General features: G+C 35.2%; 1 protein-coding gene across 1 annotated transcript in view; it reads left to right on the forward strand.

The window, feature by feature from the left end:
• The window catches only part of LOC148654888 (protein kinase C-binding protein NELL2-like), a 127089-nt gene that overhangs the window by 62953 nt on the left and 37406 nt on the right, over nt 1–26730 (forward strand). Inside the window, exons 14-15 of the mRNA XM_088644789.1 lie at nt 25087–25209; nt 25674–25769. Coding sequence (XP_088500915.1) covers nt 25087–25209; nt 25674–25769 — 219 coding nt within the window. The remainder of the gene's footprint in view (nt 1–25086; nt 25210–25673; nt 25770–26730) is intronic.

Here is a 26730-nt window from a genome sequence, read left to right on the forward strand (position 1 = left end):
TTTAAGGCCATACAGCAAAACACCAGAGGATTTGGTCAGAATGTTTACATAATTTGGAAAAGGCTGTGCCTCCTGCTAAAACACAGCTAATGAGAGTAAAAATCAGCCCAAGACTGTATTTCTGTAACCTGCACCCACTTTCCCTGCCTTAATCTTATGAGATCTTATAATATAGCTCTCTGTAAAAAGAATTGGCGCACAACTGTTGTTAAGCAAAAATGTCATCAATTTGGTGTTACGAGTTTTCTTTCCTTACACTTTATGAGCTAAAGTTAATTAACTATTATAATGAACCTGAAGGTAAATTGTATTCATTGGGGTTTAATAAAGAAGATTTTTTATAAAGGTGAGGTGTGACATGAATTTGTTTAGCCTGTAAAAAAATGATCTTACAGAATATTCATCACCACCTGTTCTGATCATTTTAACCTTCATTATCTGGTCTACAAAGACACTTGAAGGAAGGGAATTATCCTCCATTTGCCAATAAAATGACTGTGGATTGGATGCCTCAGTGAGAATAGATGTGTAGGTGAGTGTACATAGCAGTGTTAAGATGATGGTGATGTCTAGTGTTGTGGGGGAGGAAACACAATTTCTTCCACTTTATTTGTTGCGCCAGTTTAGTAATAATTCCAAAAAAACATGGAGCAGACGTCCAGCTATTCCATTTTCTTTATCCCCCACAGGAAAGAAAAACGCAATAGCATTAAAAAGCACTATAGCATTAAATATGTGCTATTCTGATATCTTGAAAGTCTTTAGACATTTAAACTTGCAGTAATAAAACCTTGCTTGTTGTTCTTTATGGCAAAAAAATATACAATTATCAAACCATTTGATAACAAATCACATTATCTTTTAGGTCAATTTTTGTAATCAAATGTAGTTAAAGGAAAAATCCTACTAAACTGTTGTTACAAATGTATGAGGTCATTATGTACTGTAATAATAATTTGCTCCATTACACCTCCATAATGCCACACTGCCAAATCAGAAATCTGTCCACTGGATGCAGACTCCTGAGCCAGAAAAGACGATTATGAGAGGTACTTGTCACATCATGCTACTTTCAGCATCTATGGAAAGTTTTCACAGAAGATAAAAAATATTTCAAAAAGGATGACACAGGAAGTACCCCACCCCTTTTTTAACAAAGAAAGAAATCAAACATCCTATTAGCAACTAATCTTTCGAAACTTCAGATCGGTAAAACATGGATCTCCCTGATCTTATTATCAGGGTTTTAGGGTAGGGAGTGGCTTTTTTGCTTTATAAAAACATTAATGTGGCGTCAATATTTTTTATATGTGGTGGTCTAATAATTTCTGCTTAAACAATCATGAGGAATCAAGCATAGCTTTGGGCTGTGAAAAACACAGGGCAAAAGCAGTCTGGTTCAGTACAGTAGACAGCAATATTCCACAGTTAAAAATGTAATCTTGGGTCCTCTTATTTTATTTTTAAATATTCTATATCTCACTTTATCTAAGGGCATGTGGGTTCTTATCATAAGTGTCACTTAGACACATAAAACACATAGAAAGTAATGCCTAATTATGGATGGTTAAAATGTTTTGATATTCAAGGTGACAGCTGGAGATTAAATTTATGAATGCTGATATTCTGCTACCCACTGTATTGTACAAGACCAATTTTTCCTGTTGTTCACAGCTCAGAGGTTCTTTGTTTCTCAATGACCGTTTTAGTGTGTCAACAGATACTTGGGTGTGATGGGTTTACTGGGTGTGATGAATCACAACATGTCAAGACAGATACTTCTCCTGATTATTGAAAGCATCACTGAAAAGACCAATGTTTGAGATCCATGTTGTTAGAGTTAGAACAATTTAAGAATTAGAAAAACATTTTGGAGCATCTTTATTTTTACAATTAATGCATTCAAACTGAACATGATTTATTCAGCCTGATTATTCATATAATTTATGTTTTGTTTTTGGTTTTGTATTGGACTTCTGTAAATGTAATTCATACATATAAATATAAACAGTATTCATTTAACTAGATATGTTTTTCTTTCAAACCATTATTTTCATTTAAATTATTTTAAAATCCAAGTTCAGGTTAATTTGATTGCAGACTCTTTTGTGCTTACAAAAGTCACTAAGACTACATACAGTAGAAATCAACATGGTATAAGTATAGATATAGAGCATCTATATGACTAAGATTATGGTCTATCTTTGGCTGGTTTAAAAACTGGCTGGTTTTTCCCCATGTAGCACATTACATTAATAGCAGTTATGCAGGATACTGAGCTTAATATATATTTATAAAATCAAATAACTTTAAAAAAAAAGAGTATTTTGAGATTTTATTCTTCTGAAATGAAGTTATTTTTTGAAAGTAGAAATGCTGTATTGAATATCAAATGCACTTTGAAAATATAATCTTAATGGAAATGCATCTTAATTGGAAGGCATAGTGCCAAGTATTTTTGCAAGTTGTATTAAAAGTCCATTTTAATGTTGAGGGAGTACAACATGATCTATTTATAGCAGATTTTTATTTTTATTTTAGAGAAATTAAATAAAATATCTACTGATTCTAAAGGAATATCCACCTGTAAGATAACGTTTTATACTCTAAAATGTAATTTTAGATTTCTTAAACAAGTTAGTAGAGATGATGTATTTCATATGGATATTAGAAAATGAAGCACATTTTCTCTTGATTTCTCTAGAAGTAAAGATTTAATTAGCAATGCATGCCTTACCATTTTGTTCAATAATACATATGCAAGTTTATACTCACAAACAAATATTAAATGCAATTGTGTTGTGTCCAAAGCAAGTAAAATATTTGTAAAAGGATACTTCATTTCTCTAACAGAGAGCTCCGTAATCATTTTATAGTTTAAAAGAAATTCCATAACCTTTTGGAAGATCTATTTTTGCATCTCACCAATTGGCAATGAAATATGGTTTTGTGAATTTCCCAAATCATTAGAATATGTAGGTTAACATTTTGTTAAAAAAGTAGGAACTTGATAACTTGGTAAGAACTTGAGACAAAGTAAAGTTTTCTACATATGTGTGTTTTTATAGTAGATAAAGCAATATACTGTATTTAAAAGTAGCAAAATGAAATCAACTACTTTTGTTTTACTTCCATATTTGTTAACAATTTTAATTATTTTTCAGTCATAAATCCTGATAGAAATCATAGATCATAAATCAATTTTTTATTTTAACTTTTAGTGATACATATAGTGCCGTACTGTACATTAAAGACTAGAGTACAGCATTCCTCTGTAAATTACTCTCTTAAGTGTGTTTCTTGGCACAATTTTAGTGAATACTTTAGAGTAAGTCAGTACCTGTGTTTTTAAACAAAGTGAACCTTATTCTTCAATATCACTCTTTAGAATATCTTTGTATCTTTGATTATGAGCTAAAATAAAGGTAATATTGGTGTCTTGAAAACTACAAAATTAATATTTATTTAACAGGGAGCTTGAAGTAGAAAGGGTAATAGATTTTCACTATATAATATTCCAACTAATTATTCCTTCCAGAATATGAAAAGCAAGCTGTAAAACAACATACTAATGCAGCTATCTAGAAAGCTCATCAAAACTCATGTCAGTGGAAAATACACTGCGATATACACTACCACAATTCTGACCTACATATAACTTTCAGCCCTTTACAGCTAAAAAAAGATTGCTAGGTGGCACTTTACTTGCATTAGATTTTACTGAAACAGTAGCTTCATTTATTTTACTACTAGGCCAGTATTTTTCCCCAGGTGATTGTGGAGTTTATGTGCTCCAACTGTTCTCCCTTCCACCCTCCTATTTTCTGACTCCTACTGTAGGTACAGTACGAGTTCTTGTGTGCTGTGACACACATCAGGACATTCAGCTGTGTTTTAAACCCAGTTCTTACCATGCAATGCATTGTCGATATCTGATGAATTTCCTTAAAAATATGTTCTTCACAGTTTAATAGTCCCTGAAACAAATGGCGTGAAATGCTTCTGTGAGCTGGGAAGTTGCTAATAGATTGCAGTACATCTTGTTTGATTTTAGATAGCAGTTAGTTATAAGGACATTTGTTTTCTGAATTCTATAACTCATTATGACGTGCTAATCTGCCTTCAATCATGCTATCCTGCAAGTTCCACATAGGCCTTTTTTTGTATAGGAACAAGTAATAGCTTTTTTCCATGCTGAAAAGAAAGAAAACACGTTTCGGCTGTGGAGCCCTTTTCGGTTGTTCTTCCTCACACCTGAAGAAGGGGTTTGAAGGGGTTCCTCCAGAGCCGAAACGTTGTGTTTTCTTTCTTTTCTTTTCAGCATGGAATAAACCTATTACTTGTTCCTTTGCAGCCTATGCATGCTGACGCAGCTACCCACCTGAACCTTTTATGTATATTTGACTACTACGTAGCTCTGACATGAGGGAACAAAAAGAAAATACAAATATTTACATTACTTTTGGATTTTGTGAGTGGTATTTATTAATTTTACATTTCTAAAATATGTTTAATATTTTTTAAAGAATTAGCATTGTTCTTGCAGACTGTTTTCCTCTAGTGCCATTATTTACACCACTTTTGCAAGCAAACATTAAAATGCAATTATATTTAGTGGTCCATTAATCAACAATATAGTAGCAAATAGCAATATTAACTATTTAAATATATTAAATTTAAATATATTTATCTAAATATAGTTTAGACTTCACCAAAGTGAACACTTGTATCATCTAATTCAACTTACAGTATCCAAAAAAGTAATTAAAATAACTACTCAAAACTTTTATTTTAATCTGGCCTCTTTTGTGTTTTGTACATGTTTATTTGCTTTTAAATATGACATGTTTTAAAGTCAATATGTATTATATAGTATTTTAATTAAAATCTGAAATTGTATTATCTGTGTTCTAATTACTATTTAAGCACAATAACTAACAATTCTATATTGTAACGCTTCGGGGTTCACGGGGGCACCCTTGCGGCTGCCACATCAGGTCAGCCCCCCACCGTCGGGGACTCGAACCTGGGCCTCCAGCGTCACTCAACAGGGACCCAGCCTGTTGAGCTAAAGAGAGATCTTCCAGATGGTGGGGGGCCAACCTGATGCGGCAGCGGCAAGGGCGCCCACGTGAACCCCGAAGCGTTACATTGGTGTCAGAGCCTGGTGGGATAGCCCTTCGCGGAGGACTGCGAGTTAAGCGGCGTAGATCTCTCTTTAGCTCAACAGGCTGGGTCCCTGTTGAGTGATGCTGGAGGCCCGGGTTCGAGTCCCCGACAGTGGGGGGCCGACCTGATGCGCCCACCTGAACCCCGTAGCATTACAATATTGTATGTAATTAAAAATGATAATTGTATTAACTATATTCAATATTGTGACATACAGTATCTCATTTGAAGTGGTAGCAACATGCTAACAAGATCCTGTCTTAACAATGTAATTATTGTATGTAATTAAATTGTTTCTAGTACAGTATGCAGGAAAGAGCTAATAGTGACATAAACATTCAATACTGTACCAGACAAAGCTGCGGTACTTTAGGGATTCACTGCACCACCTGACAGTTTTACAAAGTAGTGCAGTCCTGCATCAGATTATTTAAAAAACTCACTGGCACTGAAAAATGCACTGATAAACTTGAGTCCTACTGAGGTATAACTAGTATAACACCTCACACATTATGGATGGCTCCATCTGTAATTCCACTTGAGACAGACTTCCTTAATTATGTGGTATATCCATAAACAGAAAGCAATTTATCTATACCATTGTACTATACCAGTACTGTTGAGTCCAAGGTTTCAGCATCCCTGTTGCATGATGGTTCTGAATGCTGATGCTCTTTACAATGTTAAACCTAAAAGAAACGTAATATTTTCAGTAACTAACAAGCTTCTTATGAGTGGTTTCTACGTTAGTTGCCATATATGTATAACCACATTACATACTATAAAGAATAACCCAATTGGTAATCGTTCTTAATTAGAAAGAGAAAAAAAATATTATTTTGATTATCTCCTGTGTTTCCATTTTGTTCTTAAGATGTATATAATAGTGACCAACTGCTCAACTTTTCTATTTCATTCTAAAACCTTTGTGCCAGTGAATATTTTGCAATCATTGTGCCAGTGCCAATTATCATGTTACTTTTCAAAAGATTGAGGTGTAGGCCAAGATACTAATTACTCTGTTATTAAAATAACTATTGAATAAAAAAAATAAATTATTGAAAATAACAGACTTGTGGTTATAAGGTACAGATATTTCTATTGGCATGAACTCAGAAGGCAGAACAATGTGCCACAACATCTCAGACCAAGAAGCTTCATGTCCTCAATAGAAAGAATTTGTTCCCAGCTGCAGGAAATCAATTTAATAAGCTGCCTGGCAGGGTAGCCAGGTTTTATGACCTGGTTTTATTTTAATGAAATAAATAGATTATGTTCTAACCATTAGAAGAATGTGCATTCCCATGTTAGTTATGAATGTGTACTTTACTCTAGTGTTTTTTATTTGCATAGAATTATGGGGCAATTTCAAGATGTAGATGTTTAGATTTCTTTACTAGAAACTGTTGACATTTTAAAATAAGAAAAATGCCAACCATACATACAGATTAAATGTTTTATATTTTTCTGTGCAACACGAATAAACAATAAACACTTACAAAATCCCAAGACACCCATGTATTTAATATAGATCATACACCTCATCACTGCCCATGGTCGAGCCTTTGTGTCATATTTTGCTCCTGCATTACAAGTGAGGTGGTTGTAATTTACTGTAAGATAGGTTGGTTTGCAAATGTGTTACTGTTTGTAATTTGGATCCTTACATTTTATTTACACTTGTAAAATGTAATTCACCTTCTCTGTTTCTGGTGTATCTGTTGTATTTTGGCTGCAACCAAAAAGATCCAAATTAATTTAGATCTTTTATATTTCCTAATATCAAACTGCTGCATAATGCCTCAATCCAGATTTATCTGAATCTTTTAAATCTTAATGGAATAATTTGATTATAATCAACCTTGAATTGATACTGGGAGGTGCATTTCCCATTTTTTATGCCAGAGGAATAATATGTGCAATAGTGCAATATCAAATTATTAAACTTGTCATTGAGTAAAGGTTAACATTCTTTATCAATAATAAAACTAATTAAAATGAGTTGATAAGATTTAGATTATTTTAAATTTAATGAAGCAAAAACATCAATTTGAAACGTATTTTCTTTTTGGTAAAGTTATGAGATACAGAAAGAATTAAAATGCATATCTAAACAGCTCTTTTTTGTGCTTTATGTATATGTAACTTCATGGACATTTCAATTACATGATTTCAGTGAGCTTGATTTCTAAAATTCAAATGAAATTTCTGAAATGTGCTATGTTGAAAGCCAACTATTCAATAATATTTATACATTTCATTTTATATTCATGTCAATGTCTTTGTGCCTAAGTATTCATGAATTATATTTGTTGAATAAAGTTAATAAACTTTAGTTGAAAATCCACAACGTTGTTCACTGGTTTTGGCACTTAGTGATTTGTGAAGTAAACTAAGGAAAAATAAATTAATTAATGTGTATAAAAAAAACAATCTTGAAAGTACAAGTAAACACACTCTGGAGCAATGTGTTTAACCTCTTCTTCTGTGGCTCCTACCTTATATATTTAATGTGACTTGTGAAGTTACTGTATAAAACAAATGTGCTTGCAGTATCCCCAATTTTAAATAATTAGGCAGGTGCTTAATCAGCCATAGTAAAATTTCTAATTATTACTTAACAGTATGGCATGACAAGTTCCAATTAATTGGTATCTTTGCTTCTACCATTAAAAATCTGAAAATTCTCTTGAGGGTTAATTTTCGACCAAGTAATAAGAGCTAAACAGGGATCTTTCTTAAATACCAATGTCTTGTTTTTCCCTTTATTTCCTAAATAAAAAATCAAAGGCATGGATGTTCAGAAGATGGGTCAACAAAGAAAAATCAATTCATATGTTTTTGTGATCCTCTTTGGGAGGGAACAGGAAACGGTAGAAAAAAGTAGCTAGGTGTAGTAGTAGTAGTAGAAAAAACATTTCTATAAAACGCCCTCCCCATCATCCCCTGTCAGTTACCCATCCACCCTTTCTCCCTCCTTCCTGCTCCCTACAGCCCTTTTTTATTTTTTCCCCAAGAGTCAACCTCCTCCCTCCCCATCCACAGAAGAACCCAAGAATCCCTCTCAGAAAACAGTATTTAAGGGTGAGTTTTGATAGCTTCCTTCATTGTTCCACAACTTCAGATAGCAGCCACCCTGACCCTGTGTCAAACTCCATATTAACAACATCAAGAAAGTACAGGGCCCATTGACACCATAGAAGGGAATACAAAGGCCACCAGTGCTGAACAACCATCCTTTTATGCTACAGTGATGTCAGACAAATCCTCCTCCAGTGCTCTGACTAAATTAACGATGGATCATGAAAAAAAGAGATACAGTGTATTTTCCCCTAAACAGGAAAGTTTCAGATGCATCTGAACACTCACACATCAGAAAAAGTTGCCATTTGCTCTTTGACAACAAAGCACACTTGATCAGTGTGTAGGGGTTTTGTGCATTTACTGGGGCAATTATTAATTGTAGCAGTAAGTCACAAAATGATTCTTTGATGGCTATTAGAAAACCGACCTTGTGGGATAACTCAGCAACACACACACACGGATACCAATACACGACAATACATTTATTAATACATAAAATGTGCATATAAACATAACAGATCTTGGGAGTAAGGGTTAGCTGAATACAAAAGGTATATATTCAATAACGAAGAGTTATAAATACCAAGAGGGACATACATTCAGTATACCATTCATTTATACCGTTTCGTAAATTAACTTTGATTACAACTTCTACACTAGATACTCGAAGGCAAGTACATCACTCATAGGTATTAAACTGATATCAACTCAGGTTGAGGTAACAATTGAATACTCATCCAATCTGTGTGGATTCAGATCTCCCACAGACACAAAAGAACAGCAGCAGGCTATTGCTGCGTCAAATCGGCATCCTCTGGCCCAGTGCCAGGCAGTGCTGGTCAGGTGTGAGGTGTGGGAGAAGGAGGGAGATTCAGCAGTCGATAGTTCGCGGTGGGTACCAGCGGTTCACGAGGCTTGCTGCTGGGCTAACCTCGGGCGGATCCTTTGGTTACGCGTGGGCGACCTCCGGTCTCAACTCTTAGAACAAAGTAAAGTCCTGGCACTCGGACAAACTGGCCGTCACGTGATTGTCTGAGCCGAGTCTTAGAATGTCCCGGAGGAGCCATGTTCTGGGCCCTGTGCTGCCTGTTTTATCTGGAGGAACTACGGTCATTCATTGGTTGAATGTTCCGCAGGGATTCGAGACCCACTTGGGGTTACCCTGCCCTACCAGTTCCTGATTGGCTGATCTAGGTGGAGGATGAGTAACAATGCTCCCTGACATTAGTTTTGTAAACAACCTGGGATGAGACCCAAGGAATATCCCAGACAGTAAGGCGCCAGAGATAACCATTTATTAGGGTGGCTGGAGAATCTCAGCCTTGGGAGTTGTTCTTTATCAGGAAACTGTATAAGCTAGAAAAACACCTTAAACGTGAACCAAATGGAATGTTCTCTCTGTATCCAGCACCACTGAGATGAGGGAGAGAGGGCAAGGAAGCAGCAAACTTAATTATTGTATTATTAATAAGCCATGCCACTACAAGTGTCAGTGAGGGTAATTGGAGAAATCAAAAATGTTCCATGAATAGTTAAAATAAGTTCAAATCAATCAACTGTTGGTCAGTGTTTCTAAAGGCCAAATTTAAAGTACTCTAAACAGTATCCCAAATAATATCTTCATCTGCCAATATCCCTATTCCAGATAACAATGATTCCTAGTGGTTTATAAGATAATCTTGTAAGATGAGTATAGCGCAAAGAGAAAATGGTAGGTCTCTGCCCTAGGAAACACCATAAACAGATAAAGAAGAAATATGTAAACAGTAAATTAAAGCATGATTGGAGTTCCTGGAATGTACAAGAATAGTTTTTTTTAAGACATCTGCTGGATTGTAAATGTCCAGATCACATCTGTGGGGAAGAAATAAAAGAACACGTATAAAAGACTAGCATTATGAAAAACATGATAATGCAAATACCACTTGGTTTAGATTTGGTTTAGATTTTAGTGTGCTTTTCCACTAACAACCATATTGCGAAAATGCATATTCAGAACAAATGGGACCATATCACAATTTACATTGTGCTTCACAATCAGAATGAATTAAATATTGTAATCTGGAACTCCACACACCTTTATAAATTGAATGTAGTTCAGTCCATAAGAGGGAGAGGGAGGATAAACAGAACTGAAAAAAAATGTTGATTCAAATACATCAGTTTTTTATTTATTTATAGGCAGTAGGACAGGCTTGATTTTATATAACAAAAGTATAAAGTTGAAATACTATGAAAGGGAGAGATTCATATCATAAGAAAATAATTTGATTCTTCTTTAGCATGAAGCATGATGTGATACTGTGTACATTTAATGCTGATAGGGACAAACAACAGATCTATGTTTATTGTGGCTAAACAACCACAATACTTTATCCGTGTCGGTGTCATCGGCTAGTTATTGTGCAAGTGACAACAAAGTGAAAAATGTCATGGTATCAGTGGACCACTCTTCTCCAGCATGATCATAATATTATTATAGATTGTGCTTATATAGTTCACAGGGAATGGACAGTGTGAGTTTTGTGTGATTTGAATGGATCTCTATGGGGTTTCTACTTCACTAACACGTGCAAGTGAAAACAAAATAGACTTGGAGCATAAAAAAATGCTGGATGTGAGACGTGCATCTCGCCTAGCCAGTGTGGATTGAAACATTGGTTAAAATGGAAGCGGATCTATTCCATGAGTCTGAAGTGAGACGGACTACTAAAAATGTTTCAGAAACGGTGTGAATTGGCCTTGACTGTGTCGAGCTGTTTAGCAGCTTTTTCTTCACACATAATACTCAGCTCTTTTGCCAACGGTAAACAAAGTTCTTCACCAATATGGTGGGGCTTACCTGTTTTAGCAATCCACAACCTTGCATTTTTCCCCGTTTCAGGAGTCCGTCTCAGAAGTTAAAAGTTTTTATTTCATGCGCATGGGAGCGTAACACTGAGATGTGTATTTTTCGCAAATTAACCTAGAGCAGTCCTTAAATATTTTTCTGTTATCTATCACGCTTTCCTGTGCTTACAAAATTGGCACATTCTCCCACCTCCCTATTTGCTAAAGATGACTTATTTTAATACAATTGGTCACTTAGGTTCGTAGCACGCATTCCTATATAATGCTATAGAATTACAAGAACAATGCTAAACATTAGTGGTGGTCGATTGGGATCCCCATTACGAGTGAAGTGCTTTGAGTGGAGTGTCCAGAAAATTGTTGAATAATAATTACAAGAATTTTTCGTCACAGCCAGCCCGAACCACACAGACACCAGCAAGCCTGCTAGAGCGCCACAATTCACACTCAACCACATCGCAGACCACAGACCAGTCCCAGTGTATGAGATATTGCTGTTTGATCTTTGATCTGAGCTTTAATAGAAAGCTTATCTCTATTAATATAACTATCGAGTGGTATTAAATGCAACTTTTTTGTATAAATGACACTTTTCTAAAATTTATTTAAAAAATAAAAACGATTATACTCCAATCTTTCCACTTTTGATCCCATGAGGAGGTAGTGTACACTCCTGCTTTGTTTAACGATGGTATGAAAAATAAATCTAAATAGTGAGAAAGCTATGCTTAAAGTGAATTAAGGGACTTAGAATGCAAAGAAGATTTACATTGCATTGTCAGATTGTGAATTAATAAAGGCATTTAATTAAACACGCGTTTGCGATTTTAATCAAAATGGGGAAAATGGGGTTAGACAATTAGACATGCAATACACTTCCTCGTGATCATCTTAGAATCGTTGAGTAAGCTGCAAGTTTTTTTTTATACATAGCATTCAGAAATACAATCGAGAATAGTTTTGTGGTATATGCATAGATGAAACTTTTCTAAAATGTATAAAAAATTAAAGACAAAATCTGTGATCTGTACTCTTTCCACGTGTAATGTCATTAGAAAGTACAATAAGTTCCTGCTTTATCTAACAATGGTATCAAAAAAGAAACCTGTGCTTAATGATAATTACGGGACTTAGAAGTCAAAGAAAATGATTTACGTTGTTTAATTTATGAACGCAGACGCAATGGGTGCGGCTATTGTGCAATACTGAGCTTCGCGCTTCCTCCCTCTCAGTGCCATCTCCCCCTCTGATGCAGTGCAGTGGGCGGCACGCTGTTTTCAGAGCCTCTGATTGGGGGGAAAAAAGACCTGCTGATCTGGTCTACATACCAGGAAGACAACAGAATATTATTTTTTCTATTTGAAACGTGTTATTTTTATTAAATTCATGTATTTTAAACGTTTAATTAAGAAGGAAAAACCTTACAGCGTACACAGAGATTCTAAGCTGATCATGAGGAAGAAACCTGTTTTTTGCACATAAAAAGTGGTTATTAACCATCGAAACCTGTTTTTATAGCTGTTAAAGTTGTGCAATGTCTAAGCAGGAACACATCATTTTATCTCGTTTTTGATTTATTTTTTAAGAATGAAAAAATCATTTGTCCTGCCTAATTTTAAAGACCTCTACTTGTGAAACTTCTCGCAGCCTATACATACCGACCAATATACCACAAGTGCCCCTGTCGGTCATTTTGGCTAGTCAATCATGTACCGCGTTACGCCGCGGTGCTTTATGGGTACATGCGTGCGGTACAGGTTTGTACCGTGAACTTTGAATGGCTGCATCTGTAAGTACTGTTGTAATAGAACGAATAAGGTTCTTGATCCCGAGATGAAGTAAAACAGATGAGTTTATTGCATGCAAGGAACAATAAAGCCGAAGACTTGTTTCCCGCAAGAAACAACAAAACCGAAGTATTGTTCCCCGTACTGTTACAAACTTTTGGGTTATATAGTGTCTTCTTCTCCGTTTCTGACGTCACTCGGTCTGATGGTAAAGAGGGGGGTTCATGGTATTTGGCCAATTTACGATGTTCTGGACAAATGGTCAGTTTAAGATTACACCCAGGGGGGGTTCCTAGCTTGCATCTGCAATCCTTATCAGTTAACCCCCTTTCCTGCCACAAACCCCAGCTTGTGACTTAGAAGTCTAAACCCCCTACAGAAAGGATTAAATTCAAACCCCCGTCTTCACATCTTTCTTCAGTACTAATGATCAACAATTGAATGGCTGATAATAACCTGCTAAACTAGCTGCTGGGCCAGTTCCTGGAGGGGTAGTGAAGCACTACATGATTTCTGATATTTAAGATGAAAATATCCTTATATTTTGTTATAATAAAAAGCTAAATATTTTTATGTAGTTATCCATTTATTTGTGCCATTAGTAACATACTCTTGCTAATAACAACACCTGCAATTTGCTTTCTCAGTGTGTCCGGAAAGGTGAGGGTGGGGCTGCAGTAAATCTGTACTCATATCAGTACTCTGCAACACATAAATAAGGGGAATCACTGCAATATGTTTTTTGCAGTTTTATATCTGACAAGTCCCCACTTCAAAAGATGATGCGATTATTTGAAACCTTTCTGTGTGCTGGGCCACCGCTATGGGCCTTAAGAGATCGTGAATGTAAACATCATATTTAACATACTGTGGTGTATAAAATATTTTAAAAGTTTCACTATATTATACATGTTATTTATTATATTTTATTATTAGAAAAAGAGATCTTTATTATACCTGGGGACAAGTTTGTTCAAGCACAACTTGTGCATATTGTGCATTGGCCAGGAATTGGACCCTGGCTTCCCATGACAGCGTGACAGAGTGATAGGAGAGAACTCCACCGCTAAACCGCCAATGCTTTACTGTGATTTGCAATTAATTTTCCATTTCAATAACAACAGCAAGTGTTCATGTGGAAATTAGTTAAATGTGCACATCAGAACTTAAGAGGTTAGTGTGTTTCTTTTTTTTTCAGCTACCACTACCAGCTGTTTAAATATATTATTTTTAATGGTTATTATATATATTATAAATTAGTATCATTCAGTACTTTCAGAAACATCATAATAACTATTTTTATTTTCAGCAACCACAATTTCCCTTAAGTTAGATGATTCCATATTAATAAATGGATTTAATGAAGTAGTACAGCAGCCAGTGGGAACCAAACAATGTTCATTACTCACGTAAGCCATGCTGACATATTTGTCTGTTTTCATTTTAATTACTGTAATTTGTCTTTTAAATTTGTGCATTCATTGTAAATTCTTAATCAGTTTATTTTGGCAATGTTAACTTAAAACATATTAAACTTGGAGCACCCAACATTTGTTATTAAATCACATTAATAGGTCTTGAACTCAATATTTTCTTATCTCATGTGTAACAAATGAAAAGATTACTTCCCATACTTACTCTGTATAAATGGAGTCTTTGAAACAGATGTTTTTTTTCTCAAACATTGTCCACAAGTTTAAGATAGTCATTAGTCCACTTTTTTATGTCTAGTAATTGTCAGTTTTTTCCTCACCTAATTCAGTAAAAGTAAGAATAATTTATTAAAAAGTAGGAAGTTATCTTTTATCTATTGCTCCACTCCACTGTATTTCTTTAACCAAAGTGAATTGAGCTGCAAAAAAGAATCAATTTTAATAAGTTCCATGTATTGTTTTTTATCTTTATTTATTAGTATGCCTATCAAGTCATAACAAATTCAGTATTTGTTTCTGTAAGTATGCTTTGCTCTATTACATTTCATTGTTTAATTCAGACATTGAGTACCTATGTTTACAAATTAACATTTTGTCTACTGCACATTAAGAAATATGTTTAGCAGAACGAGTACTTTAATTATCATCTTTCATTATAATCCTTTTTTTGCTGATAGTCAAATTTGTTTCTTAACATTGCTTCAAAAAACATAATTAAAGATAAGAAAGATACTTCTGTAACTGTTACTGTTTAATTTTGCTTCCTAAGTAATTTACCAATGTAATCTTTTATATCTGATTATATACCTCCCTACTAAAGCATACTTTGTTTTTTTTTAAATAAATAAATAACCCTCAGGGTTGTGTTAGAATATATCCAAGACATACAAAGAAGGCAAAGGTGGCTTGGGACTAAAATCTATTTAAGCCCATAATGTATTCATTATGCCGACATGATGATTAAAAAAAATAGTTTATTCACTCTTTAGAAAAACAAGTGGTTCAAAGCAGAGGCTCCATATGGTCAGATACAGTGGTTGAAAAGAGGTTGAGTGCCCAGACCTTGACATAGACTCTAAATCTACTAGCTGGTCATTATTTTTGATCAGAGTGATCAGAGTGCAGTGGCTTGGGTTGTATTGGGTTGTATCAACAGTAACTCAGCAGGTCTGGAAATGTGGATGTTATTTTTTAAATGGAATACTGCAAAAGAATTGGAAACCTCTGAATGGTGTGTCAAGCAAAGTTTTTTTGGAGCTGGAGTAATGTAATCCTACTATTGTAGCCTAATATTTCCAAAAAGTATATTAATTTGTAGTGCAAACCTCTTAAACTGCTTTAATGTACGTCTGTACAATGCTGTGCCAATTTCTTTAAAGATAACTTTGGTATTGTAATAAACAGATTTAATATTTTAATACATGACATTTGAATTGTCTAAAAGTTTTTGAAGGATCACAACCATCTGGCTATCAAAAATCTTTAGCTTCCTTGTCTTCCCTTAATAAGGATAAAACAAATTGGTTTCATTTCCAAATCTATTTTTAGAAAGCTTGTCCCATTATTGTTGATATAATAGACTCAATAGACTGAGATAATTAATGGCAATTGGACATCTGGTTTAGATTTCAAAGTAGTCCAAAGGGAATTACCAGTTACCCAAATGCTTTAGAAAAAGAAGAATGAACATTTGGTCAATATTAAACTACTATGTAATATTTCTGTGACTAATAAGGCTACACAAACAAATCTCTGGAGTTGTGTGCATAAAAGTGGATTACTGTCCACTAAGAATTCATATTTCCAAAACATGTAGACTGCTCTTTTTATTACTTACTATGTGCAAATAGACATATTCAAATTATGGTTGCAAAGATTTCCACAGTTGAACAATCTTTGCTATTCTGCATCTCACTATGTGATTGCAATACCTTCTCAGCATGACGTGATTGCTAATGTTTAGCATGTGATGCTTTCTGTTGTAACTGACATTTGTTTAGTTCAATCTATTTGCATATAATTACATGATTTACAATGGATAGAAGAATTAGTACGATTTGCCATGGTAAAAAATCTCTATACATTCTAAAGTATTCTACTGTACACTATAACCATTCTGTTACTTGACAGCTTTTAGGAACTTAAGATCACTATACCAAACCAGACAACAATAATAAATTATATAAGGCTAAAACAGTAAAAACTTTATAGAAAGCTTGATCATTTCCAGTGGTAGTTACAGTATAATTGGGACAAATTGTGTTGTCAGTTGCTTGAAATTATCATAGTTACCTGTGGCGATATCAGGGAACCATAGTGTGTTTTTGAGCTGAAAAAATATAGTTTGTAATGTAGTGGATATTCAAGAACAGTTCCCCCCCCCCGCCCCCCCATTGGTATAAAATTAATGTCTTCCTCTTGAAATGCATGGGTGCTTAAGATATAGTTGTTTAAATCTTCTTTTGTTACATTTCATAGTAAACATTTCTTTGGGCTATAATTTAAGACTGTGATAATAAACATAACATTTTAAAACAAGGATGAAAGTATCATTTATTGAGTTTACTTCATTAATGAGTGAGAAAATAACTGAGGGTCCTTTGAAATGGTAAATTCTGCCCAGAGAACCAGGTTCCGTTCAGGACTACTGTAGAAATACTGTGGTGAGTCGTAGTTTTAGTCATAAGTATGAAGGTCAAGATTCACCTTTCTGTTCACAAATATACCTTTGGAACTCACTGCCTCAAAAGATTATCCTTTAATCCATTAAAAAGACATAGTATAAATCTTTGCTACTTGTTTAATTTTATTAGCTTTAGGGCTTTAGGGTACATGGTTGCTCAGCAGCTTTAATCCTCAGATAAGAGCGCTTGCCTTCCACCACTGAAGCAGAGTGTCAGGGAAGGCTGAGATTACTTAGATGATTTCCAGCTCACAATCACCATGATCAGAAGCTTAAAAATGAGCATGGGGATAGTCATATGTTCTTATTCCTTTATCATTCACAAGTCACTTTCATTATACAGATGCTAGAATGCGTGAGGTGTCAGGACAGTATACTGCAGTTGGTACCAAAGTGCTGCAGACAGCAGTGCGTCACTGCTTTTTTTAATTTTATGAATAATTTGATACTGGACTGCACTACTCTTTAAAATTGCCAGGTTGCACAGTGAATTCTTAAATTACCACAGCTGCATGTGGTTGTCAGAAACTGTACCACCAAATTGGTTCAAATTGTTGTTTTTAAAAGTTTATTTTCTAACAAAAAATAGAGAATAGAGAAGCTGGGAGTACAACAAGTTGGTCACAAGGGTCTAACTACCCCAAGGTACCTAAGGCACTATTCTTGACTCCTGTGCCGCCCAAATCACCTGGTTACACGTAGACAAAACTGTTTTTATGATTTGTTTAACAGTTTGTGGTTTCACTATGTGTTTCATCCACAATTGTAATGATAAAGAACTGGAAAATTATACATCCCCAAATCATGCAAAATCAACAGCATAGAACATTAATGGACTTTGATATTTTAGTTTCCAAAAAGAGAAGTATTTCAGGTTATGGTCAGATATTTTGCCAAATGTACCTTACCTACTGTATATAATTATGCCCATAAAGGATAAATATGCTTGTTGAGAATGAATCATTTATATTTCCAATATAAGAGATCATAAGGATCATAAGTAATATTTTAACATTTCTTTTGAGAAGGACAGGGTAAGCTGAGCGTTGTTGCATTTTTTTAAACACTTTTTCAATTAGACTTGTTTAGGTTACAACTGTAAATTGATTTAATTTAAGATTATAATACACAATATTCCCTTGGTCTGTATAGAAAGAACACATTATAATTGTTGCTACTTGTCCTCCCCCCAGCTAGTTGTTCTGAAGTAAAGAATAAGTCCACACTGGATAGCATCTTAAACTCAAGAGGATTACATAGTATGACTGAGCATCTAATATACATATTTTAATCATTTGGACCCGGCTATTTGATAGTGACTAGCTCTATGAATATGTATACTGCATAGCTGCTGTTGATTCAGAACTGTCTGGCATGGGGAATTGCAACAGTGCAAAGCAAAACATAAATCAAAGAAAATAACTACATAAACATAAAAGAAAAAAGGAACAATTAAAAATAGTGGTGTCATGATGACCACTTAATGTATCACTTAATGTTGTTTTTATCTTTTAAAATCTTACCAGGTAACAAGTAAATGTTCCTAGTAAAACAAAAATACAATTGATTTTCAAATGACAGTGCTGTTTTCAAAGCAGGGAAACTCAAGAGCCCATTCAGAGTTCACAAGGGAGGTTGTTGTTAGAAATTGTAATTATAGAAGGTAATTGGTGTCATTTTTCCTGTCACAGCTTGGTGACTGCGATGGGCATAGGACATGCCTGCTGTCACAAGTAGTTAACTTTGAAGTGCTTAGTCTGCAGCTGCTGTACACAATGTTCATACCCATGATGCCATCACAGACAGAAATAATAGTATTAAAGAGAAAAAAGGAAACTCAAGGAATATAGATTTTAAAATGTTAAAATTTACATAAAAGAGAACCAGTCTATCCAACAGGATGAATGTGAGTGATGGATTTAATCAAGGATGTAGTCCATGGCCTGATTTGTCAAAGATGAGCTGTATTTTATGGTTGTGAAGGCAACTGGATTGTAAAGCTTCTGATTTTATTATTTATGCCTTTGCTGTGTGACTTTGCTCAGGTCATTTTGAGCAACTATTGACCTCTTGTGTTTTACAATTTGAAGTCACCTTTTGATGCATACAGTACTTAGTCCTGATAATAAACAGAGTAAACTTTATCAATTTGTTCTTCAAAACCATTTTGTAAAGGTCATTTTAATTGATGAAAACACATTTATATCTGCTTCAGTATTTGGTAAGGAATACTATATGATAAACTCACGCAACTTTTATAACAGCATAATCATATCTCTAAATCAAATATAGTCACGTAATACATTTTTAAAGTGCAAGATAATTGTAAAAACTGATTTTTGTCTGTGAAAAAAAATACATTAAAAATGTTCATGTTTTCCTAAATTTTTCAAATTCGGTCTTTTGGTTTGGAAAGCATTTCCAAATGAACATACTTTCTTTATTCTACAGCGTATACAGTAAGTTGCTTTTAAGCTTTTAAAGAACATGAATGCTCTCCTTATACTGTACATTGTAGAGGCAATGCTTATTAATAAAACAGGATTAAGTATTGCCATGGCTCGTCCAGAGGCCACTCTCTCTCATCTCTGTGGTGCAGGACACACAGAAGCCAATCCATGTGTTTTCTGATTTAAAGTGTTTTCTTACTGATAAGGAACCATCCAAGAATGGGGAGGTGGCCCAACTATCATGATCAATGGCCATTCCTGGCACCTATCTGTCTCTGAGATTCTTAAAAACATGTGGATTGCAGTCCTTGGGTCAGAGTTCATTGTTACTCATCCCTAGAAGGAACCAACCAGTCAGGAACCTGCAGAGCGTGTGGGTCCTGAATGCCTGCCAAACTCTCGACCAATCTATTAATTATAATTATAATTATTATTAATTGTAATCAACAACCATGTTGTTCCTCGTTAAAAACAGATGCACAGGCCTCAGACCTTGCTACTCTGTCTGTTCTCGTGCTTAACTTGGACAATCACATGACTGCCAGTGTTGTGTGAGTGCTAGTACTCACACTTGTTCCAAGAATTAGGCCAGAGGAAGCTCGTATGTAAAGACAGATCTACCCAAGGTTTTGCCTGCAGCCGCCCTCGTGAATTGCTGGCGCCACCGTGAACGCCAAGTTGGACTCTTTGTCAACAATCTGCATAAGTTTTTATATAGCCGTAGCTCTACGCTGGAAGCAAACCGAGTTCCTTCCCCCCCAAAGAGTGTTTGCTTGGACCGCAGTCACCAGCTGTGCACAGAGAACTACTAATCAGCCACGCTATTAGTAGGTCCTTGGAGAGAATGCTGTCTAGCACGCTGCAGCAGCAGAAATCTCTCCTTTCTTCTTCCACGACTCAGAGCTTTGGTTTCAAACCGAGCCAGAACCGGGCCCGAGGAAGCTGATTGGACACCACTGCAACAGAGCCTGCCAGCGGGTCTTTGTGTTCGTGCCTCAGGAAATACAAATCCATATCTGGATAAGTAGCCCATTATTCTGCGTTGCTAACTCAAGAATTCAACTGTATCTCAACACAAGTTTATATTTACTTTTGAGTATCTACTGTAGAATTTGTATTCATGAGACTGATTAACAAAACGGTATAGCTGAATGGTATACTGAATGCATATTCCTTGTTTTGTAGCTCTTCATGATTAAATATCTTTAATTTTGGTCACCCTCAAAATAAAATCTGTCATCTGTATCCAGGTAGACTGTTATATGTTTTTATATGCACGTTAAATGCGTTCGGTGTATTGAAGCCGCGTGTGTCGCTAACTGTTCTGACAATTGGTTTTCTGGTAGCCATAAAAGAATCACGTCCTGATTTACTGCTACAATTAATACATTGTCCCAGTAAATTCACAAAAACCCCTACAACAAAATAAGATAAGATAAGATCATTTTATAAGCCCTATTAGCTTGCTGTCCATGAGACACAGACACACAGACAGGGAGAGAGAAGCTTGGGGTCAGAGCGCAGGGTCAGCCATTGTACAGTGCCCCTGGAGCCGTTGAGGTTAAGGGCCTTGCTCAGGGGCCCAACGGAGTATAGCCATGGCCAAAACAACCTGTCTTAATAATGTGAATATTACTCCTTACACGCTTACAGTGCTCAGAAAAAGGTTTGTGAACTCCCTAGGCTGGTCCATATTCTTGTGTATTTTATACCTTAAACACTCCTTGCACAGCAATCTTACTTAGTAGCAATGATTTCAGCTAGTTGTTCCCCATATCTGTCTATCAGTTTCTTGCATCCGCTTTTATTAATTTTTGTCACGCCCTCTGCAGCCAGAGGGCGCTCCTTCTCTGTCCTGTCCCTAGTTTCCGGTCTGCTGTCCTTCCTGTCCCTCTCTTTCCCTTGGGCTATATATTTCCGGGTCTTGCACTCTGTCCTCGCTCAGCATTGACGTTCGGATGTCCTGAGACCCGCCTAGCACCAGGGCGCCCCACGTCCACTCCCTGAGGGCATAGGTTTCTATACGGCATTCCTGAACTCTTTGCACTAATGAGCCCGGGCCTTTTTCCCGTCTCGCCGCTACGCATATGGGTCTTTTTCCGCTCTCCTGCTCCCCACGGTTAGTCCCTTTGGACGTCCGTGACAATTTTGGTCCATTTCTCCTTAAAAAATTGCTTCAAGTTGGTGTCAGTTGAGGGTTTCGTTATATTAACAGCTTGCTTCTTGTCCTGCCATAACAATTCATGATCATTTCAGTGATTGTGCACTTGAATTGGTCCTTGAACAAGCATCCCTGGTAATTGTATTTGTGTTGGCTTTTGCTTTTTTTCAACTGAGGAATTTACAAAGACGTCTAAAATACAGTTTTGTACAGCTACCTGTACTTTGTCAAACAGAACAGTAATTTAAAATTTTCAATTTAATGGTTTTGCACTTATGTTATTGTTATAATGACCAGCAACTGTGACAGACAGAAATGATTAGTATATGATCTGTGTGATTAAAACTCAAAAACCACAAAGACCACAGGTATGCTGTAGAACATTTTTTTCAGAGTAAATTTTGTCAACATGAAACAGAATTTATCATAATGCGAGTTTGTCAAACTTGGGATTGCTGCAGCCTTTCCAGGATCCCTATTTCCTGGTACCTTGATCATGCAAACTTATTTCATGCAGTTCTCATTCACATTGTTGAAACAGGAAGAAAACTGGTCAACCCTTTCAGGGAACGTGAGACATTAAGTATCAAACACTGTATCTCTACAAACAAACAGTCCTCCATTTTATCCCTCTTGACCAAGGTTACACTGATCTTTGTGTCTGTCTTTTCATGTGTAATCAAGACATCAGAAAGTCACAAATTTCCTTAGTCTTGGTTCATATATTCCCAGCAACACTCAACACAATGCTTACCTATTTTTCTATCTCAATTCATTTTTCATTCCATATCCCTCCCTGCCTTCCACTTTTCAACTGGAATTCATCTTCAGAATTTCAATATGTTTAGCTCAGTTTTCAACCCTCTACCTGTACCTACTGTTTTATTTCTTTCACCTTTCTCTCCCATGCTTTTACCTTATATTTCTGATCTCTCCATTTCTCCTTTGCTCACCTGCTCTGCAAATTAAATGTTTTTTCTTCTCACTTCTCAGCATTAACCTCTGCTTGTTCCTAAACAACATCTAAAGATGCTGGATTAAAGCACCATATGCAAGACAATGAATTCATTTTAATAAATAATTGTCAAAATTATCTTAAGTTTTGAGAACACACAACTCATTGATAAGTATATTATTGCCTAATTACTCAATAAAATGAAGACAAAACTAAAATTATGACAAAATATTTGAAGCAGTAATATTTTTTAATATTATGAAATGTCTTTGTTTTCATGGTCATTGCTAAGGCCTTATGAAATTCATGGGTGAATCCAAATAACCAACATATTGTTTTTCAATCTGAAAATATGACTCCTAAAGAAACAATTCTATATTTTACTAAATAATTTTGGAGAAAATAAAAATACAAAATGCACAGCACAGTGAAACAGTGCTGTTTTGTGGTGCTGGGGCCCAGGGTTAAATTCTAGACCTTGGGTGCTACTGTATCAGCATGGATTTTGTTCTCTGGATGAGTTTCTGTTCTCTGGGTGCTCCAGTATCCTCCCATGGTTCAAAAACATACTGGCAGGATAATTATTCTCTAGAAAATTGGCCCTACTGTAGGTGGGAGTGTGTGCTTGTCTGTGTTTGTGTGTCTGCCCTTTGATGCCCTAAGATGGACTGGTGTCCCATCTAGGGTGTATCCTGCCTTGCGCCGATAGGCTTCGGTTCCTCAGTGACCGTGAGTTGAAAGAAGTGGTTAGAAAATGAATGAATGAACTGATGAAAAATACAAGATTACAAATGCCAGAGAATATACAGCAATACATTACTATTTGACTAGCCTTTATCTAATACTGTGCCTATGAGGTATAAATTCAAAAAAATAATACAGTTAAATGAGGAGTATACAGAGCTGTGCTATATGCTTAAAAAGGCCTTTAATGTTCATTATAAAGATGGCATAAGGACTTATATATTAATGTAACAGCCTGTTACATATATTAATGTAACAATCTGTCATTTTCCAGTTAATGACAGATACTGTATACAATTAAAACAGGCTCACCTTTTTCTGAATACTACCGTACATACTGTCAATGACTCAAAGCAATAATTGTGCTTCCAAAAGGCAAATAATTATCTGACTTCTAAAGGATTAAATAATTAGTAAATGCCTAACACAAATATGTGTTGTTCAAATGTAGCCTGGCCAGTTAAAATCTTGCTTGGAGATTATGGTGTGCATTATAGTTCAGAATTTGCTGGTTTGAATTTGGTAGGGACAGCTGGGATTCCTTTAAGGGGAACTGTCTGTTAGTCATGTGGCTGTGGAGTGTGATGCTCGCCACTGAGCAAAAGAGACCCCTGCATTTTGTTGGGAATGGGTAAGCATGGGATTTGTAAGTGAGTGCTAAATCAACCCTCCATCTGTCTTATTCTAGCTCTTCTGTTGTCCTCATGGTTACATACTGTAGGGTGAAAACAATTGCCTGGCCTATTGTATGTCATGTGAGTGTTGTATAAATTTATCCTGCACTGCAATAGGGACTGCAGCTGATTTATTCAAAATGTGTCAATTTCACATTTGGGGCACATACAAATAATCATGTTCTTAATACTGATGTGAAACATATAATGTTCTACATTAATGGTGTAATGCTGTGACCTAAAATATCTGTTGTTACAAAATGCTTTAAAGAAAGGGAAAATATATTTTACTGGCTGTGTTTTATTGTGTTTTTACATAATTTATCAGCCTCATACACCTAGGACCATTGACTCACATTTTTACATTACTTAATGTTTTTAAATTCTTGCTTTAATAATGTTTTAGTGCAGAATTCAGAGACTAATGGCTGTAGGCTCTATGGCTCAAAATTTCAAACAGCAATATTCATGAAAGCATCTGCAGCACCAAGCAGCATGGATTGAAGCTGTATCCCTTGTGGGATTAAGATCTCACTAATGGTCAGTTGGAGTGTATTCGTAAATTGTGAGTTTAAATTTTCAGAAATGGGAATCCCATAGAAAATACATAGGATGGTAAACAACAGGCAGAAAAGATAGAACTGTCCAAAATGCAAAATGTAGGATGACTGTTTGGATTGAATCAAAATGTTATTTTTTTTCTTTGTAAATTGTGTATTTAATAACAATTAGTAAGGGGACTTTATAAATCTAAAATTTGCTGAAGTCAGAAATTGATAAAGTATTCTGTTCCAAAATATGTTTTTTTATAATTTATATACAGTATACAGTACAGTATATCTAATTTATATTTATGTGTATTACCCAATCAGTTCTGTCCCTTTGTTACTAAATTCTAAAATGAATGCTCAGAACTACATTTTTTTACATCCAAGGCTTGAATATTTTTACAAGATAAACAAAAAAGTTTTTTTGGTAAACTAGAATTAGAATTGTACACACAAATTATTACTTTCTTGACAAAGTCCGATTAGAAATTGCAAATGAAAGCAATGGATGGCAACTGTTACATTCCTGATTGTCTTTCTTATTTCAGAGCATGATGAGTGTATGACTGGACAACACAGCTGTGATGAAAATGCTTTGTGTTTCAACACTGTAGGAGGCCACAGTTGTACATGTAAACCCGGATACACTGGTAATGGTACTCTATGCAAAGGTAAGAGAATTCAATCAATATTTTACATTAAACCCATTTCTTGTCCACCGATTTATTTTTTGTCCACCATTTTGTTTTTCTGTATGTCAGAAAAGTAAACACAACATGAAAACCATCCTGTTCTCTGCTCTGTCAGACATAAATACAAAGGATTTTCTGACCTACTGTACAGTATACTGTATACTGTAGAGGCCAATTGTATAGGACTTGTAAAGCACTTAAGTAAACCATGTGTCCTTAGTATTGAGAAGTCCTCACAGAGGCAGTTAGAAAAATATGGATCAAAGTGTAAATGACAATTTAATAGACAGATTTCTGTAATGTCTATCTACAGTTACGTAATTTGTTATAGTGTCCAAAATAGAGAAACAGAGAGAAATAATAATACAAATGCACTAGGTGGGGATAATTTTTTTTATTCATGTGGAATTTTAGAATAATATTTTTTATGGTTCATTGCTTAGCTTTCTGCGAAGATGGATGTCAAAATGGGGGCACCTGTATTTCTCCGAACATTTGTATCTGTCAGCAAGGTTTTACTGGCATCAGATGTGAAACAGGTAAGGAACAATATAAGCCTATTTAATGCAGAATGAGAATCCTTAATCAGAAAATATGATTTTGTCATTGTGGCAGTAAATAAGTATATTATCATGGCCCCATCTTGCACCTAAAAAAGATAACTTGGAACCACTAACATTGGTATACACAGTTCCATGATTTATATCTTATTGAGCTTCTCCTTGTATGTGGATTTTATGGCTGTATCGCCCAATTAAGTGTTTGCTAGACACTACTGTTTCAGTGGTAGCAATTAATAAAGTACATCTTAGAGATTAAGCATCCCAGATGATTCCTCATTAAAATCAAAGGATGTTTTATGTTTTTGGAAGCCTCTTGTGTGTAGGAGGCCCATAAACCTTACTCATTTTATTCTTTTTTAAATACTAATGCAATACTTAAGAGTAGTGGACCAAACACAAATCTTAGTGTAATTGAAAAAAAGAAAAACAATACTGACAAGTACCAGATTTGGTTCTGGTTAATAGAAATGGAAATCCTTTTAGCACCTATTGAATGATAAAATTCATATGTGTGTTTCTTAGAAATACAGTATTTAGGTCTTACATAACTATAGCTTTTTAAAATGTGTTACATAGTCCATACTAGTTAGATTTACTAAAAGTTAGACTTAGTAAAAAAATACTCTGTGTGAGACAATGTAAATAGATGAATACATAATAAACATATCTATATGCACATATGCACAGTAATTCCCAGTGTGCTATTTTTTGCAGAATTATGTGTAATTCAAGTAAATATTCAATGAAACTGGTTAATATGCATGGTTTATGGATGTGTAAATGAATTACCTAATGTGCTCAATATCATTCTGCCTTTTCCACTAGGTAGCACTTGAAATGCAAGCAAATAAAACACAACATTTTTATCTCTATTCTAATTCTGTCTGAGTTTTCTCATACTGTATATATACTGTACTGTATGTATATATATGATGCA

Source organism: Lepisosteus platostomus, chromosome 9 (assembly GCF_059453375.1).
Source record: "Lepisosteus platostomus isolate fLepPlt1 chromosome 9, fLepPlt1.hap1, whole genome shotgun sequence".
In the NCBI taxonomy this organism is placed as follows: domain Eukaryota; kingdom Metazoa; phylum Chordata; class Actinopteri; order Semionotiformes; family Lepisosteidae; genus Lepisosteus; species Lepisosteus platostomus.